We start from the raw sequence: 15,149 nt of genomic DNA, 5'->3' as shown, positions 1-15,149 counted from the left end.
CAAGCGCCGTGCGTGACCGTTGCGAGGCCTGGGGCCCCGGCGCTGCAGCTGGTGCTGCGGAGTCAGTCGCCCAGCAGGACATGCGCCTCGGGGAGCACCCAGGGCCAGACAGGTGTGTGGGCCCTGTGGGAGGCCGTGTCCCTCCTTGGGCCCGTCGTCAGTGTCAGATTTAATCCTCAGTAGAGTCTGTAAAAGCAGAAGATAGCTGAGACCTCCCGATGCATTGCAAGTATTTTGAAAAACAGATTTGCACACTTTCAGTTCGCCTTAGAATGAGCTTAGAATGGTTTCCAGAGCCTACAGTCTAGAAGCTGCTGCTGAAGTTCGCAGCTGCACTAACCCTGTGGTGTGAGGAGTGGAAACTCTGGTGTCAAGATTGTGCATGTGACTTCCTGCTGCTTAGCCCCGTGCAATGAGAGTCTGAGCGACTGAGTATCTGTAGATTGTGAATTTATGCAGAAAGCTTGATTAAAAAACCAAGACAGCCCGGCCGGCGTGGCTCAGCGGTTGAGCGGCGGCCTATGAACCCGGAGGTCACGGTTCGATTCCTGGTCAGGGCACATGCCCAGGTGGTGGGCTTGATCCCCAGGGCGGGGCGTGCAGGAGGCAGCTGATCCATGATTTTCCATCATTGATGTTTCTCTCTCTCTCTCCCCCTTCCTCTATGAAGTCAATTAAAAAAGTATATGTGTATATAAAATCAAAAAACAAACAAAAAACTTCTAGCTCTCTAGGTAAGTGCTGTGTTTTTAATTATTTTGCCCCACAGAAGCCTGCGTTTCCCTCTGGTCACTGCTGACTCTCTCTGCAATGGCCCCCAGCTGGCAGGGGCCTGGGCTCTGCCTCCTCGGGATGCGAAGCACCTGCAGGAGCCCTGGCTGCCTCGGCTCCCTCCAGTGCTGAGGCCGGTTGGTGGGTGGGACCCACAGAGAGTGAGTCAGGACGACTGCTTTTGCGACCATTTTTTTCAACCAGGTCGGAAATGCTTCAAGCCCAGCCCGTCCTGTTGCCTGAGGATGAACAACTTGGTAAGGGTCCCAGTCCCCGTTGGCTGCTGCGCTGATTGTCTTGTCTCTGCATCTCCCACTTCCCCACACGGAGATCGTATCGAGGGGAAACTCGTGGAGGGACAATGTAGGACAGGCCAAGTCCTGTGTTGTCAGCCGAGCTCGGCCGGCAGCTTAGTCTGAGACGGTAGAATCGCAGCTCCGTCTGCGCTGTTCACGCCGTCTCTCTGCCTGGACTTGTCCGCCTTCTTGCCTCTGACTGACCGGAAAGCCTGGGAGGCCGGCAGTGGCCATCCCCCAGGTTCCTCACAGGGTCCTCTGTCTCCGTGTGAGACAGATGCACACTGGACGTTCCTGACTCTTGATTAGGTCTAAAGCCCACAGACTTTTAAGATTCATTGGCCAACTTTCTACCATGAGAAAACATAAGATAAATTTTTCATGTACAAATGAGGTCCTGTAAGTAGTTACCTCCCAGCACAGACGGTTTACATAAAGGCTGTGAAAGGCAGTGCGATGTGTTAGCAGCCAGTGGGAGATTCGTGGGAAATGAAGATAAAGCATCTGAAGGCTCAGCTGTGGGCTGGTGGGATCTGCCCACTGGGCGGTGGGAGCCCGTCTGTGCCGCCAGGGGCCCGGCTTGGCAGTCAGACGCCAGCTCTGTTTGGTGAAGGAAACGGTGCCTCCCCGGCACCAGGAGGTGCCGCCGCCACCGGAAAGTACTTGGTAGTTGCTTTCTCCCCAATGTTGGGAAGATGTAAATCACAGCCGTACGTTTTATTAAGAGGAAAGATCTTTTGCGTTTGTCCTTTCCTTATCCCGTTTGGCTTTTCCTATTTAAGCCTTGGATTCTAAAACGCAGGGCTGAATTTCCAAGTCACTACTCCTGAATGGAAACCCTCTTTCCCCTTTGTGCTAAGGGAGCGATCCAAGCCCGCAGAAACGGGAGGTAGAGGCATTGGGAGGTGAGGCCAGGGGCCTCCAAGGTCGTCTGCAGTTGCGTCAACCCTGCAGTAGAGTCCCTGGTGGACAGTGGACGGCGGGGACCCCTGGGAGCGTGAGCAGGAGGAAAGCGCTTGGGAGTAATGGGCTTTCTCTGTCTTCCTTGGTGTAGAGGTGCCTGGACTGGACACGATTCTCTGAATCTGTGCTGTGATGAGCAGCCCGCGTCCTGCTGGGAGGGCCAGGATGCGGGATTGACAGGATCTGGCCCGGAGCTTTGCCTTCGCCAGTTCCCTGGGAACAAGCCTGAGGCAGGCACGGTGGGCCTGTCTGCCGGCTCCCCATTGGCCTTGCCCACTGGTCTATCGCCTGGTAGGGTGGCCCTGGCTCCAAAGTCAGCAAGGCCATCTTCTGGCTGTTTTGCTCTAGACTTTGGATTTTTTTAAAAAAAATTTATTGGAGAGAGAAACATCAATTTCTTGTTCCACTTATTTATGCCTTCGTTGGTTGATTCTTGTATGTGCCCTGACCGGGGAGCGAACCTGCAACCTTGGCGTGTCAGGATGATGCTCTAACCAGCTGAGCTCCCGGCCAGGGCTGCCCCAGCCTGGGAAGCTCACCTCTAAAACCGCCCGGGAGGTTTGTGCTGGTGTGGGTTTTGTAGCGGTGGCACAGCTGAGGTGCGTAGAAGGCCAATTAGACAGTCCTCTGGGCGGGAGGGAATTCTGCTCACAGGACAGTCTGAGCAAAGGGAGTGGCGCTAGTTGTGTCTTGTGTTTGAGAACCAGGCTACTGCTCTGTGTCCCTGGGCTGGTTGAGATGCTCCTGGTGGCTGAATCTGGAGGGTGTGGCTCCAGGCAGGAATGTGGCCACGATCTGGTCACGACTTCAGACACTGACGGCTGAAGTTTTTGCCTAAAAAACACTCAGCGCTTTACCGTGAAGGCGCAGGAACTCGCAGTCCCCGGCGGACCCCCGTTTGGCCCCGAGGCTGCATGGGGGCTGCTGGCTGGGCCCGGGCTGCAGTACCTGGACCTGCGGAGGGAGCTGGGGGCCGGGCCACCCTGCCATTTCCTCTCCCCAGTTCTGGAGTCTGATGAGCCAGTTAGGTCAGGAAGGCCAGCAGCCAGCACGCTTTTTCTAAACTTAACTCATTGAAGCCAGGTGAGCATACTAGTTTTGGCTGCAGCACTTGTTTCGAATGTTGTGTGGCATAATGAAAGATGTCAGAAAGCTGAGCTTTCACTCCCAGTGTGACGTCAGGAGCGTGTTGCTTTTGTGCTTGGTGAACAGTTCTGGGACTGAGTGGGGATCTTTCTTTCCCTGCACTTTGCTCGGCGCTAGGCACCGACGGGGGAGAGAGCAGCAGGGCAGGTGCTGCCTGAGATGTTGGGCCCAGACCCCTCCCTCCCTTCTCCCCCTCTCCTCCCCTCAGGACAGACACTGACCACCCTGCCCTCACAGTGCAGGCCCATTCTACCTGGTACTGTGAGGGGGAGGTGGCTGGGTAGCCAGGAAGTTTGGGGAGTCAGAAGGCAACTTGTAGTTTCCTCTGAGCACCTACTTGGAGAACGAATGCTTGTTTATAACACAGAATGACTGAGTTTATGACTCGTGTGTTGTATGATTTAGTCGTGCATGGAAATCGCGTATGAAATCGCGTGTGCATCGAAGGCCAGGCGTCACACCTAGCACCGGTAGAGGGGGTAGATGTGCTCTGAAGTGTTAGGCACTGGGGCCGCCTTGAGGTAGTTGTGATTTGCTTTAATTGGGTTCTTGGGTGCCACATGGGTGCACAGATGTGCCAATTCATTCCCACTTGGATCTGCTGAGTCTGCCGCCCACCTCTTGCACGTACTCCTTCCTCCACCCTCACGCCCCCTCCCGGCCCAGCTCCGGCAGCCAGGTGGACAGTGAGACCTGGGCCTTGGCCTTGGGCTCAGTCTGCCCTTTTCTGTCCTCAGTGCCCTGCCTGGGCATCGATGAGAAGACTGGGCCTAAGCCTCGTAGGTGTTTTTTCTAGTTGGTGTGACTCTGAGTAAAGTCTTCCTCCCTCCCTCCCTCCCTCCCTCCCTTCCTTCCTCCCTCCCTTCTTTCCTTCCTTCCTCCCTTCTTCCCTCCCTTTCTTCCTTCATCTCTGAGTAGTGTTTTGTTTTGTTTCTTAAATATATTTTATTAACTTTTCACAGAGAGGAAGGGAGAGGGGCAGAGAGCCAGAAACATCGATGAGAGAGAAACATCGATCAGCTGCCTCCTGCACACCCCCCACTGGGGATGTGCCCGCAACCAAGGCACGTGCCCGCAACCAAGGCACGTGCCCGCAACCAAGGCACACGCCCTTGACCAGAATCGAACCTGGGACCCTTCAGTCTGCAGGCCGGCGCTCCATCCAATGAGCCAAACCGGCCAGGGCTGAGTAATGTTTTTTAAAAAACATTTATTTATAATTGTGATAAAATATATGTAATATAAAATTTACTGTCTTAACTGTAAAAATGAGAAGTTGTGGTAAAAAGCACGTAACATAAACTTTACCATCTTGACTGTTGTAATGGTGCGTTCGGCAGTGAGTCGTGTTTCACAGCAGCGCGTGGAACCAGTGGCGTGCGGAAGGAGCTGTCTCCGTGAGCGTCACACAGGATGTGGCAGACCCCCACCCCCACCCCCCCCCCCGGGGCCCAGCCCGTCAGTGGGGAAGGCCGCTCAGCCCTGTGATTTGAGCCTTGTCTTCTCCCCTCCCTCCAGCATGTTGCCCTGAGTGAGTTTGTGCCCAGGTATTAAACCTTTGCTTCCTTCCTGCCTTTGTTGAAAAAAACCAAACCACCATCAGCAGAAACCACTGCCCTTCCGGGACCTCTGCTCTGGGTGCCTGTGACAAGTGAGAACTGGCCGAGTGGCCAGGCAAGGAAAGTGTTCGGAGCAGCGCTTCTGCCCGAGGGGCTGCGGTGAGCGCCTCCTCAGGGCCGGCTTTCCTCCCGCACTGTGACCCTGGCATCTCGTGCTGGTCTGTGACCTGGACTCCTCGGTGGCGGCGGGGCTCCCTGGTGGTGTCTTGGGGGGCTCTGCTGACGTGCCCAGACCGGAGGAACTTGCCTCGTGTCAGGGAAGCTCCTGAGCTGCAGGTGACGGGTGACACCTTGAGCCTTTGCCAGTGACTGGGCTCAACGCCTTCGCCTCCGAGGCCAAGGAGCGCGGCGTCTGCCTGTCCTTGTAGTTTGTGGAGCCCAATACACAGTGACTTCCCAGCACTGCTCCCGTCGCGTCCAGTGCCTCCTGCTGGCCAGCAAATCGAGCGGTTTTAAGCCGCTTAACCCCCCGGATTTCTGTATTCATGTCAGACTGACATTTAACCTTTAACTCCCGGGTATCTGCACAGAAGCCTTTTGCTAGATGCAACCTAAAGTGGTTGTTTCAGTTAAGTTTTTGCTTTTGACTTTCCCCAGACCATTTAAAACAGCGGCATGAAATTTCATTATTTTAGTTTGGCTTTAAAAAGGAAGTCCCATTTACCTTAAATGTTTGAGTTACCATGACAAATGGTAGCAGCTTGACAGTTGAAGTGCTACTTTAGGTAACAGCCATTGAAGAGGGTGGTCCTGGGAGTGGGGGGCGAGCCAACCAGGGTTGAATCTCACGTCTTCTTTCTTGGAAAGTGAAACCAGCAGGGCGCGGTTAAGGGCTTTCTCCGTGGGTTTCTGCGTCTGAGGACAGTGTTTACTCTGAACTGAGTTGGTGCCGGATGCATTTGCTCCTTGAACGTGTGGAGTGGAAAAGCACCAGTTGGTGGCCTGCTTCCTGGACGGCGCCGTTCGCTCCGGGAGGCAGCCTGGCCACCGCAGAGCTGCTGCTCTCCGGGCTGGGATTCCCAGACTCCTTGTAGTTCCCTGGGGCCCAAGGCCGTCTGCACAGAGCCCCCTCGTGGGGGGCCCGTGCTGCACTCACCCAGCGCTGGGTTCGGGTTGGTGGCAAGGATGCTGTCCTGCACGCTGCCTGCTCGGCTGCCTGGGGCGCCGTCGCTCTGAAGGCTTTGGTTCTGCAGCTGTGCCCTTGCCCATGGCCTAGTGAGCTTCAGCTCCCCGCCTCCAGGACCCAGCCTCTGTGTTTTGGGGACAAAGGACATCGCCTCTTAGCCACTGCGGAAAACGGGGTTTTTCACTCCTGCCCATCCCCCGAGAGTCCCCAGCGGTGGAGAGAGGAGGCATGGCTACGGCAGGTGCAGCGGATCGCCCCCCGCGCCCCCCAACTAGCTCTGGCTCCTCTCTGGTGAGGGCACTCCCTGCAGTGAGCCTCAGGCCTGGGCTCCCCTGGGCTCCCCGGCGGCACAGAGCTCTTCATCGCCGGGAAGCCCCCCAGGAGCACCTTCCTCTCCCCAGGCCAGTGCTCTGTGGAGGTGCTGCCTGGAGGGTGCTGCTCGCGCTGGATGCACGCCTGGCTGGGTGGGGGGGGCGGACATGTAGGGCACTTGGGGCAGGTGTGCAGGTTTTTGCCGAGAGAAGAGGGAGGGGGCAGCCGAGTGTCCTCTAGGACAGCAGTGACCCGCAGGGCCGGGATGTGTCCGGGCTTGGGGGCTCTGACACTTTAAAGTTCCCCCTGACCCTGGGGTGGGCTGTCAGGGACAAGGGACGGCCTTGCTTCCTGGCAGCAGAGCCGTTTCCACTCCGTGTGCCATGCTCAGCGCGTGCTCAGAGCGCCGGCGCCTCCCCAAGGCTCGGGAGGGTCCCCGTCACAGCGTTGGATTTCACTGGAGTCGGGCACTGCCCTGGGTACGGGCACAGAGAAGTGATCGCTCATCCCACCACCCACTTCTCGGTACACAGCCTGGCAGCTCCTCTCAGCGGGCGCAGTGAGTGCCGCCGAGACCGCCGGGCTGCCCGGGCACTTCCTCGTGCTGCAGAGGCGCCCTGGAGGGTGTGCCCAGCGCTCCAGCCAGGGGTGCCAGTGAGGGGTGTGTCGGGGAGACAGGCTGACTGTGGCCAGTCTTCCTCTGGTCCCCCAGCATCTTCTCCGCCAGGTCCTGCCCGCGGGTTCCGTGGTCGAGTGTTACCCTCTGGCTTCGTCCTCTGAGTGACCAAGTCTGAGCACGTCCAACCCTCCAGAGGGACGTTCTCACAGGGGCTGTGGGTGCAGCCTGCCAAGCTCCTGGCCCCGGGAGACGTGAGCCCTGCTCATAGAGCGCCCATCAGAGACACAGGCTGCTTTTTGCCAAGTTGCATAAAGATCTTTTCTCCCCAAGCATGGAAAACCCGCAGAGCAGTTGGAGCTGTGCCTGGGACATCGCCCGCCTGCTAAATGCAGAGCACTGAGTCATGAACAGATACCCTGTGTCGTCATGTGTCCGCAGATAGCAGGCTGAGCTTATGTTTTGGTGACAGGGTGTGTCTCACACTGTTACTGTTTTCAAATGAGCTGAGAATTTTAAAATGGAAAATCAATGAAAAAGTAAAAGACCAGTGGGATCTGATCAGTAGAAAAGTAAGTAAGTAAACTAAAGAGTAAAGACGGGAAGAAGCTTAAAAAAAAAAAAGTCCTGTCTCCTCCCCATTCATTCCTGAGGGTGTGCCTGCCTGTGATGCATCGGCGAGCCACAGTGCACCACCCTGCCAACCAGTCTTGCCGGTGCTGGTTGAGCTGAGCCACTTAACAAATGAGAGTTTAAAGTCTGAGAAAGGAAAAGGCCGTTAAAGGAAAACTATGCAACAAGAAAGAAAACTCTAAAGTTACAATTTCAGACAGATTAAAACAAGACCTAGAACATTCTAAAAATTATACAATGAAATAAGCTATAAAAGGGATAAAACGCACAGGCAGTTAAACTGGGAGATATAAAAAGAAATGCAGGAAAGAGAAGAAAAACCTTCGCCATTCTGTGCATCGACACAGCTCTCCCAGGCTGTGATTGGTCCTTTTTACTGTCTCTGTGGTGTCCTTTATTGGACAGAGATGGAAGGTTTTAATTCACTATCTTTTTTTAAGATTTAGAAAAAAATGTTTGAGATCATTGTGGATTCACATGCAGGTGTTAAACATACTACAGGGAGATCCTGAGGGCCCTTCCCCAGTTTGCCCCCCGGTAGCATCTTATGCAGCTATGGCATTGACACTGTACAGCCACACACACAACATTCGCATCGGCACGGGCTGCCTCACAGTGCCCTGTTACAGCCCACCGGCTTCCCTTTTGACGGATTCCCTCTCTAACCCCTGGCAACTACTAATTTATTCTCTAGTTCTATAATTTTGTCACTTCAAGAATATTATAAAAATTAAACCAGCCCTGGTTGGTATGGCACAATGGTAAAGCATTGGCCCATGAACTGAAGGGTTGTGGGTTCAAGTCCTGGCCAAGGGCACAGACCCTGATTGCAGGTTTGATCCCTGCCCTGACCAGGGTATGTGTAGGAGGCAACCAAACGATGTGTCTCTCTAACATCAGTGTTTCTCTCTATCCCTCCCTTTCTCTCTAAAATCAATACAAACATTTAAAAAAAATTGATCTTAGAGAGAGGGAGGGGGAGGGAGGTTGAGGGAGGGAAGGGGAGAGAGAGAGAGAGAAGCATATACCTATCTGTTGCCTCCCACGTGCGCCCTAACCGGGTATTAGCCGCAGCCTAGGCATGTGCCCTGACTGGACCCCACCCACACGTGGACCAGGCTTCAGCCGGCGGGCCACACCTGCCAGGCGTTTACTTTTCTCTCGGATGCCGGAGGTGGGAGCTGAGATTGCTGGTTTGAGACTTTCCTTTTTTCCCTGCTGGACTCAGTGCTCAGTTCACCTGTAAGCACTGCTTTAGTTGTTCTGGAACAAACCTGTTTTTATCTTTATTCAGTGTAGTGCAGTTTTCCATTTCCCTTGAACTTCCCCTCTGACCCAGGATTACTTACAAGTATGTTGTATGGTTTTCAAGTGTTTGGAGAGTTTCCTGTTTTCCTTTAGCCGGTGATTTCTGATTTGATTCCTTGTGGTTGGAGAACACATTCAGTGTTATCTCACGTCTTTAAATTGGTCGAGGTTTGTTCGTGGCTCTAGCTGTGGTCTGTCTGGGTCCGTGTTCCACGAACACTGCTGTCAGGTGGTGAGCGAGGGATGCTATCGGTGGTACTCTTGAGTTCTCTTGTTTCCTTGCTGATTTTCTTTCCGGTTCTGTCAGTTGTTGAGAGGATGGTACTGAAGTTTCCAATTAGGATTGTGGATTTTCAGTCTTTTCCTTTCAGTTCTATCGGCTTTTACTTCACATAGCTCACAGCTCTGTGTTTGGTGCGTATACATGTAGGGTTAGTCTTCTTGGTGGGTTGGCCCTTTTGTCATCATATGATGCCCCTCTCTACCTCGGTGATTTTCTTTGCTCTGAAACCTACTTTTCCTGCGGGGCTAGGGCAGGAGGAGGGCGAGGGCAGCGGGAGGGCGAGGGCAGCGGGAGGGCGAGGGCAGCGTGCTGGTGCTGGCCGGTGGGGATGGAGGTCGCAGCGTGGCTGCCTCCGAGGTGGCCTCAGTGGGGTCTTCGGGCGCCTTGTCGCAGCCTCCTGAGGGTGGAAGTCTAGGTCCCCACGGGGCCTTTGCTGGTGGGTGGGAGCGGAGCCCAGTGGCCTCCCGTGGTGTCTGGCTACGAGAGCTGCTATTGTCCACACGTTGTCTGTCTTGCTCGGCTGCCCCTCCTGCTTTTAGCCAGAGAGCAGACTTTGGTTGGGACCTTTCTTGTCTCATCCGTTGGCATTTCTGGGTTGCCAGCTTCTTCAGCTCTGGTTCTGGGACATATGAGTCAACAGGGAAGCCCAGGGACCCCACCATCGCTGCTTGAGTCCTGGGCCCCTCCTGCCCTGCCTTCTTGACTTATTTTTTTTATTTATTTTTAAAATATATTTTATTGATATTTTTACAGTGAGGAAGGGAGAGGGATAGAGAGTTAGAAACATCGATGAGAGAGAAACACCATCAGCTGCCTCCTGTATGCCCCCTACTGGGGATCGAGCCTGCAACCTGGACATGTGCCCTGACCGGGAATCGCACTGTGACCTTCTGGTTCATAGGTTGATGCTCAACCACTGGGCCACACTGGCTGGGCCTAGAATTTTTTTAAATTCTGCTTTTCTCTTTTGTGTATCTCATCCCCCCTGGGATTTATCATGTTTGTGATGGAAAAGTGAGGGAGGAGCAGCTGGTTTGGGGCACTCTCTCTGGGTTCGCAGCCAACTGGATATTCTCCGTGAGCCACTGCCTTAAATACAGTAGCTTTAGGATAAGCCTTTGGTATGATAGGGTGCGCAGCCTCCAAAATTGTTTTACTTTCTTGGGCTTTGGCTCTGTTTCATGAATTTTAGTTCAAAAACAGAATAACCAGAATAACAAAATCAGTAGCAAAAAAAAAATCCTAGAATTGGCTTGGATTTGCATTAACTTTAGAGTAAACTGCCTATTTCAGTGGCCTTGTTTTCTGTAGCAACTTTCTTTACTTTGCATTACCCAGGTCAAAAAATATGTCACGTGGTCCCTTGGCAGCTTGGCTCAGAGCAGAGCTTACTCCTTTTCTAGAAGGGGAACTCGTTCCTGATGGCTGTGCTCACCTGTGTGCACCCAGCAGGTCCCACCATGCACCTGTGGCTGCCAGCCTTAGAGCAGGTGTCACGAGCTGCCTGAAGCCGGCCTGGGGAGAGGGAACAGAGTGCAGGGTTCTGTCATGATGTCGGGGGGGTGGGGTGCGGGGGCGAGTGGTGGGAAGAGGGCAAGAGAGGCCAAGCAAGTGTTGTTCACTGGCGCTGAGTCTGCAAGTGCATGTCTAATAAGTGAGTCCTGTGGTTAGTGCTGGGGTGTGAGGACTGAGCACTTGTTGCGTCTCTGTGCAAATACTTGACTTTTCTAGTCTTTTCAAAACTATTTTTAAAGACTTAACAATTGTTATATTTACTACATTGCTTTATCCCTATACACACAAGCATTTTTTCCCCCTTGGGCCATTTCAAAGTGAGTTATAGAGGTTTTGGATATTTTATTCCTAAGTACTTTGAAGTCGAGGACCATCTCTTAGAGGCACACACCACCATCACCTCACCCAGGAGAATTAACAATACTTCTCTCCAACCCACATGCAGAGTTCCCCAGTTACCCCTTGCGAGCTAGACTTGTGTGTTTTTTTGTTTTTGAAGTAAATCCAGGATCTAGTCAAGATGCGTGCCCTGCACCTGGCTGCGGTCTCTAACTCGAAAACAGTCCCCTGGTGTGTAGGGGTCGGCATTTGGACAAGCCAAGCCAGTTGTCCTGTAGAAGGTCCCACATCCTGGGTTTGTCTGATTGTGTCTTCGTGACTCCTGTGTTTCCTGTCCCATGGAAGTTAGGTCCAGAGCAGCACTGCCCGACAGAAATGGAACCTGGGCCACATAGGTCGAAAACACGAATAAGCATAAGAAGTGGATTTAACTTTAATTATATATATATATATATATATATATACATATATATATATATATATATATATTTTTAAATATATTTTACTGATTTTTTTACAGAGAGGAAGGAAGAGGGATAGAGAGTTAGAAACATTGATCAGCTGCCTCCTGCACACTCCCCACTGGGGATGCGCCTACAACCAAGGTTCATGCCCTTGACCGGAATCGAACCCGGGACCCTTCAGTCCACAGGCCGACGCTCTATCCACTGAGCCAAACCGGTCAGGGCTTTAATAATATATTTAATGTAATATGTTTTTAAAATTATTTACTACCTATATATATATAAAAGCCTAAGCAAACGAACAACTAGTCAACCGGTCACTATGATGCGCACTGACCCCCAGGGGGCAGACGCTCAACGCACAGGATCGGGCTCCCTCCTGCCTGGATTGGTCCTGTGGGGGTCGGGCTGAAACGGGCTCTCGGACATCCCCCAAGGGTCCTGGATTGCGAGAGGGTGCAGGCCAGGCCGAGGGACCCCACTGGTGCATGAATTCATGCACCGGGCCTCTAGTTTATAAATATTGATATATTTATCTCCAAAATATTGTTTTAATATGTAATGAATATTTTAAAAGTATTAATGAGATATTTTACATTTTTAAACTTTATTATTATTATTTTTATTGATTTCAGAGAGTCAGGGAGAGGGAGAGAAAGATAGAAACATCCATGATGAGAGGGAATCCCTGCACGCCCCACACTGGGGATCGAGCTTGCAACCTGGGCATGTGCTCTTGACTGGAATCGAACCCGGGACCCTTCAGTCTGCAGGCCGACGCTCTATCCACTAAGCCAAACCAGCCAGGGCTCTACATTTCTTTTTTATGTGAACTTTTAAAAATTCAGTGTGTACTTAACATTTATAGGGCAAGCCACATTTCCAGTGCTCAGTCGCCACCTGCGACTGGCGGCCCGTCCTGGACAGCGCAGGATGAGACTTGAGCCAGCTCAGGATCGATGTTTCTGGTACAACAGTTACGGGGTAGTGACTGCCTGTGTACAACCTTGAAACCATGCGGATCGCTGATGGCTGAGACGCTCTTCTTCTTTTCCAGGCTGAGCGCTCTGGGATGGCGCAGGCGTGCAGGGGGTGAGGACCCAGCTCGGGGCCACGTCACTGACTTCCTCTCATCGTGAGACCGGCTCGAGCAGACTCACCTGGAGGAGGATGTCTGTGGGCCTTTTGCTGCTGCTCCCCGTCGGGGGGCGGACCTTTCTCTTCCTGCTCTGCGTGGCCATGACTCAGTCCCACTGGCCAAGTGAACCCTCGGAGGCCGCCAGGGCCTGGGAGAGCCAGCTGGAGGCATCCATGCACTCGGTGCTTTCAGACCTCCCGGAGGCTGTCCCCACGGTGGCTGGCATTCCTGATGGCACGGCTGTCGTCGGGCGCTCATTTCGAGTGACCATTCCAACAGACGTAATTGCTTCTGATGGAGACGTCGTCAAGGTGAGACTGGATCTGAAGAGTAAATGAGGAAGAATTAATCGTCTTCCATTGTAGTTCGAGGTTTCAGTTCTTCGCTCCAGCAATGCTGAGCTCAGTTTTTCCAGAACCTACTCATTGTCCCTTAAGAGGGGAACCGTCACTGAGGTTCATAAGAGGGTCCCCATATATCTCAGAATAGCATCCTAAACCTTTATTCTTACTCCTGTTTTGAAAAAATACATTTTTATTGATTTCAGAGAGGAAGAGGGAGGGAGAGAGAAACATCCATGATGAGAGAATCATGGACTGCTGTCTCCTGCACGCCCCACACTGGGGATCGAATCCACAACCCGGGCATGTGCCCTGACTGGGAAGTGAACCATGACCTCCTGGTTCATAGGTTGATGCTCAACCACTGAGCCACGCCAGCTGGGCCTTACTTCGTTTTGAGGGTGTCACCACTAAGAAGCCTTTGTGTGTGTACTCTTGAAGATCTCTAGGTCATCAACATAGGGATTTGATGGAAAAAGGCCTGTGTATAGGAAAAGGTCTTTCATTAACCATGGTATTAAACCCAAGAACTACAGAACTTTTAAATGCTTTGAACCTATTTTTTAAAAATGAAGTATGAATAATAGAGGAGTTTCGCTCTTATTTAGTGTTCTGTGTTTACTAATGTATTTGGTCACTTAGGAACCAAAATTAGTACCCAGACTTCAGCCTGGCCCCATCTCCTTGGGAAGCAGTTGGGAAAACGGGGCATCTGAGACCGTGTCAGGGCAGGAAGAGCACCGTGGCCGATCCGGGGTGGGGATCGGGCAGCACAGGACTCTTCTGTGTGCGGAAGCACCACGCTGTGTCGGGGGTGGGGGGGACCTGGTCATTTCCTCCGAATCGTGAGTGAGTGGGCGTGGTGGCCCTGTGGGTGCGTGGGTGTCCCTCAAACTGTGAGAGGCCAGATGGTATGTTAGGCGTCATGGGCCCTCTGATTTCTCTGACAGTTCTTCAGCTCTGCCAGTGTGGGGCAGGGACCCACAGATGTCTTAAGTGAGTGGGCGTGGCTGTGCTCCAATTGCACTCACTATGGACACAGAAGGTGACATTTGAATTTCATATGATTTTCACATGTCAAGGAATGCTATTGTTTTGCTTACTGATTTTTTTAAATTACTTGAAAATGCAAGAAAACAAACCTATTTTTAGTCCTGGGCTGTACAAAAACAGGTAGCGGAGGCCAGATTTAGCTCACAGCTATTCCTGATCTACAGCATCCATTCCTTAGAGGGGTGGCTTGAAAATAAACTGAAAATATTTTAAGATCTATACTTAGGCCTGGCTGGTATGGCTTAGTGGTTGAGCATCAACCCATGAATCAGGAGGTCACGGTTCAATTCCCAGCAGGGCACATGCCCAGGATGTGTAGTACTGGGGCTCCATCCCCAGTAGGGAGCGTGCAGGAGGCAGCTGATCTATGATTCTCTCTCATCATTGATGTTTCTCTCTCTCTCTCTCCCTTTCCCTTCCTCTCTGAAATCAATAAAAATATTTTAAAAACGCTAGCCAATTTAAAAAAATATCTATACTTGGTTAAGGTAGTTTTTTTTTTTTTTAAATATATTTTATTGATTTTTTACAGAGAGGAAGGGAGAGAGATAGAGAGTTAGAAACATCGATGAGAGAGAAACATCGATCAGCTGCCTCCTGCACATCTCCTACTGGGGATGTGGCCGCAACCCAGGTACATGCCCTTGACCGGAATCAAACCTGGGACCTTTCAGTCCGCAGGCCGACGCTCTACCCACTGAGCCAAACCGGTTTCGGCAGTTAAGGTAGTTTTATATCTGTATTGCATTTAGACTTGTACATAGACATAGTGTTCTGACTCCCTATTGGTGTGTTCAAACCACCAAAGGTTAGTAGTTTAAAACAACCCATTTGTTTTGCTCCCATGTTGTGGCCAGGAATCGAGGGATTCAGAGCTCATCGGGGAATCTTCCCTCTGCTCCCATGGCACCAGCTGGAGTGGCTCCTCGGAGCTGGAGGCCGCGCTTCCAGGATGGCTCATGCATGGTTTGCTCTAATTCAGTCAATAAAAATGCAAGCTCCCTGGCGGCGGGGGGTGTCGCTGGGATGCTGGTCAGGGTTCTAGGTGCCTTCCCATGCCAGCCTGTCCACGGCCGCTTGGATTTCCTCATGGCAGTAGCTGGGCTCCTTGATTAGGTGGTTCAAGAAACAGAACGTGGGAGGTGCCAGTCTCCTCAGGCCTGGACTAGGAAACTGCACAGCAACACTGCCTTGTACGCCACTGGGCAGAGCACGGCCACTGGGCA

The 15,149-nt window shown here is 52.3% G+C and overlaps 1 protein-coding gene across 1 annotated transcript in view; it reads left to right on the top strand.

Annotated features, from left to right (window-relative positions):
- The window catches only part of DAG1 (dystroglycan 1), a 45,855-nt gene that overhangs the window by 17,189 nt on the left and 13,517 nt on the right, over positions 1 to 15,149 (top strand). The window contains exon 2 of the mRNA XM_081106411.1: positions 12,449 to 12,840. Coding sequence (XP_080962537.1) covers positions 12,562 to 12,840 — 279 coding nt within the window. The 5' untranslated portion in view covers positions 12,449 to 12,561. The remainder of the gene's footprint in view (positions 1 to 12,448; positions 12,841 to 15,149) is intronic.

This window comes from Myotis nattereri, assembly GCF_964212035.1.
Source record: "Myotis nattereri genome assembly, chromosome: 14".
NCBI lineage: Eukaryota > Metazoa > Chordata > Mammalia > Chiroptera > Vespertilionidae > Myotis > Myotis nattereri.
The sequence above is the reverse complement of the archived record's forward strand: the minus strand, read 5'-3'. Positions and strand labels throughout refer to the sequence as shown.